Genomic DNA, 3,495 nt, shown 5'->3' with positions numbered 1-3,495 from the left:
AAAATCAAAAGCCTCTTCTAACATAGATTACACCAATAGCTTGAGGCAGGCCTTTGTTAAGTCTAACTAATTTATTGATTATGACTGATAACAGATAGTGTGAAAAGAATTTAAGAGGCTTGACATATTGTCATGTAATTGTCGTGTCCCATTTTCTTCATCAATTATTTATCAGTTTTGTTAATATAGTCATTTATGTAAAATGCATATATTTTGTTACATTTTTAGGGGAATGTGTTATGAATGTAGCAAGGCATGTATGTGGAGAGCAGAGGAAACCTTGAATTTTTGGTTCCTTGCAGCATGTGAATTTTCAGGAATTTGATATAGATTTCCAATTGGCAGTAAGGACTTTATTCTGTGAGCCATCTCACCAACTACCAATTTTATTAACGTATTAAATAATATCTAAGAGAGATTTTAAAATACTGTGTACAATATGATGTATGATTCTTTTTCTATATCATCTTAATTCAGCATGCTGTACAACTAGCTTTGTACAACAATGCTCTTAACATGTTTTTTCTTCAATGTTTATACTTATGTTGTGAAATCAATTTCACATTCTATAGGAGAGAAGATTATAGCAAATAATTTTACCAAATAGCTGAAAGACCGAGATATCTACACTTGATTCCTGTGCACTGTTACTAATAGAAAGTTTTATTATCTTGAATGTAAGAGAAAATGTTACGTTCTCAATTTGTTTCCTTTTTTGTTTTAACAGTCTCATTTGCTTCAAACTATTCTCATAATTGTGAGGATGATTTTCAGGTTCCGACAGTCTACCAAGTTTCCAGCTTATACTACTACTCTTGATCCTCAACTTTAATTTTCATTGAATATAAAATGAAAATAAGTAATTGAATGCAGATATAAAATGACTGTTAGAACTGATGGCTTTAAGCACAACATGAGTTCACCAGAGCATGAGCACATACCTTCCACTATATTCAGTATTTGCACTTGGGCATTTATACCATCAGTTGATAAATGAAAGTGGGGGAAGTCCTACTTTGACTCCAAGAATCTTTGCTATTTTCTTAGTACTCTGGATAGTCACCTTCTGGATGATTTTAAAATGGCTGTCTGAGATTTCAGCATGGAAAATGTCACTGGTGTATCTCTTTTCATCCTGAGGGGCCTCACAGACAATGCTGAACTTCAGATCATTCTTTTTTTCTTATTTCTAATGATTTATCTTTTCACACTCATGGGAAACATAGGACTGATTTCAGTTGTCATTGGGGATCCTCAGCTCCACAACCCAATGTACTATTTTCTAGGTGTTTTATCATTCATAGACACTTGCTTTTCTACCATTATAACTCCCAAAATGCTAATAGATTTTATGTCAAAGAGAAAAGTCATTTCATTCCTTGGATGTGCAGCACAGATGTTCCTTGCTGTTAGTTGTGGAACCACAGAGTGTTTTCTCTTGGCTGCCATGGCTTATGACCGCTATGTAGCTATTTATAACCCTCTTCTATATGCAGTGAACATGTCACCCAGAGTCTACATGTCACTCATCATTGCCTCCAATGTTGGTGGGATTCTGCATGCATCTATCCATACAGCTGCCACTGCTAGTCTGTCGTTTTGTGACTCTAATGAAATTAAGCATTTTTTCTGTGATATCCCCCCTCTACTGGCTATTTCTTGCTCTGATACTAAAATGAATGAGCTTCTACTCTTCATCTTTGTGAGCTCCATTGAGGTAGTCACTATCTTGATCATCATCATCTCTTATAGTTTCATCCTGTTTGCTATCTTGAAGATGCATTCTGCTGAGGGGAGGCAAAAAGTCTTCTCTACATGTGGCTCTCACCTCACTGGCGTGTCCATATATTATGGAACAATATTCTTCATGTATATGAGACCAAGTTCCAGCTATACATTAGAGCATGACATGATAGTATCTACATTTTATGCCGTTGTGATCCCCATGCTGAATCCCATCATCTACAGTCTCAGGAACAAAGATGTAAAAAAGGCAATGAAAAGACTTTTAGCAAAAGTGCTTATGTCCATAAGATAAAGCTTTACTTTAACCCCTCAATAAAACAAAGATTTAATTTCAGTGTCTTTTTATCTCTGATTATGATTAAAATTTCTTATTGAAGTTCAATTGAATTTTTTTCTGTTAAGATTTTAAAGATCAAAATCAAGTCTAAATGGATCAAACACCTCAAAATAAAACCACACACATTGAACTGGATATAAGAGAAAGGGGGAACAGTCATATGCCCATTGGCATAGGAGACAACATTGTGGATACACAAATATCAGAAGAGCAGATACGAATGTCAACAAATAATATATGTGAACTCATGAAATGGAAAAGATTCTGTAAGAAAAAGGGCACCATGAAATGTAAGAAGCAGTGTCTTTACTTTCTAGTCTCTTTGGTACTTTGCATGCTATGGAATGAGAAACCTGGACACAAGCCCAGTAATATAGCTTTCAACCTATAATCTCTCCTACCTGGAAGATGTGCTGGGGCAATTTTGGCACAGAATTGTGGGCTTGGCTAACCAATGTCTGATTTAACTTGAGGCCCACCAAAAGAGAAAGTGCATGCCTGGATGGCAAGCAACAGGAGACAAGATACCTCAGAAACCTAGAGTAGAACCAAACACCACTAGGAAAAAAGTGAAATGATCCCTGCTAATATTCTGGTATACTCTGAGACTGATTTCTTGTCAGTCACTACTAGAGAGACTCCTCTGCATCATATGGAGAGAAGTTTAAATAGGAGGTCTCTTCTGGATCCCCCACCCCCCTTCAGAGTCTGGGGAACCCCATGGAGGAGGAACAGGAAAGAATGTAGGAGTCAGAAGAGATAAAGAACCCTAGGAGAACATGGCCCACTGATCCTACTAAGCAAGGCTCACAGAGGGTGAAGCAGAAAGGATCATGTCTGCATGGGTCTGCACCAGGGCTTCTGCATATAAGTTATTGTTGTTCGCTTGGTGTTTCTGTGAGACTCCTAACAACAGAAGGAGTGTCTTTGTCTTTTTAGCCTACTCTTAGGACACTTTACCATTGGCTTGCCTTGTGCAGCCTATGTACAAGGGTTTTCCTCTTGTTGTATTGTACCTTGTTTTATTGTGGTTGCTTTTTTTTTTCCTTTACATTCTTTTCTGAATGTGAACAGAGGGAGTGGATCTGGGAGAGAGGGGAGGTGAATACTAGCTCAGAGTAATGATAGAAGGGGAAGCTGTAGTTGAGATGTTTCCTATGAGAGAAGAATCTATTTTCAATACAAATAAGTATTGGTCATAATTATCACTCAACTTATTTCATTTTTTACAAGGGAAAATTCATCCACTATTTATATCTTGTTCAGTTCATGCACTAATATACATTCATGCACACATATTCATGCAGAACTAATAGTAATTGCACTTATTTTATCGGCTTAAAGTAATACAATATGAAATATAAAAATGAGTTAATCTGGTACAAAATATATGAAACTAAGGGCTTTGTAAA

The 3,495-nt window shown here is 36.4% G+C and overlaps 1 protein-coding gene across 1 annotated transcript; it reads left to right on the top strand.

Annotated features, from left to right (window-relative positions):
• The first annotated feature begins 202 nt into the window (after positions 1–202).
• LOC110290258 (olfactory receptor 5T2-like) lies at positions 203–2,038 on the top strand. The gene is made up of 2 exons (XM_021156762.1): positions 203–225; positions 1,093–2,038. The coding sequence occupies exons 1-2, from the start codon at positions 203–205 to the stop codon at positions 2,036–2,038; spliced, it is 969 nt and encodes a 322-aa protein (XP_021012421.1).
• Positions 2,039–3,495: the final 1,457 nt, after the last annotated feature.

This window comes from Mus caroli, chromosome 2 (genome assembly GCF_900094665.2).
Source record: "Mus caroli chromosome 2, CAROLI_EIJ_v1.1, whole genome shotgun sequence".
NCBI classification, from domain to species: domain Eukaryota; kingdom Metazoa; phylum Chordata; class Mammalia; order Rodentia; family Muridae; genus Mus; species Mus caroli.
The sequence above is the reverse complement of the archived record's forward strand: the minus strand, read 5'-3'. Positions and strand labels throughout refer to the sequence as shown.

What these genes read in the sequence shown, in the direction of transcription:
- LOC110290258 (XM_021156762.1), top strand. Translation starts at nt 203, where the DNA reads ATGCATATATTTTGTTACATTTT. An exon ending in CATATATTTTGTTACATTTT is followed by an intron (nt 226 to 1,092) that starts TAGGGGAATGTG and finishes AATGGCTGTCTG; the next exon opens with AGATTTCAGCATGGAAAATG.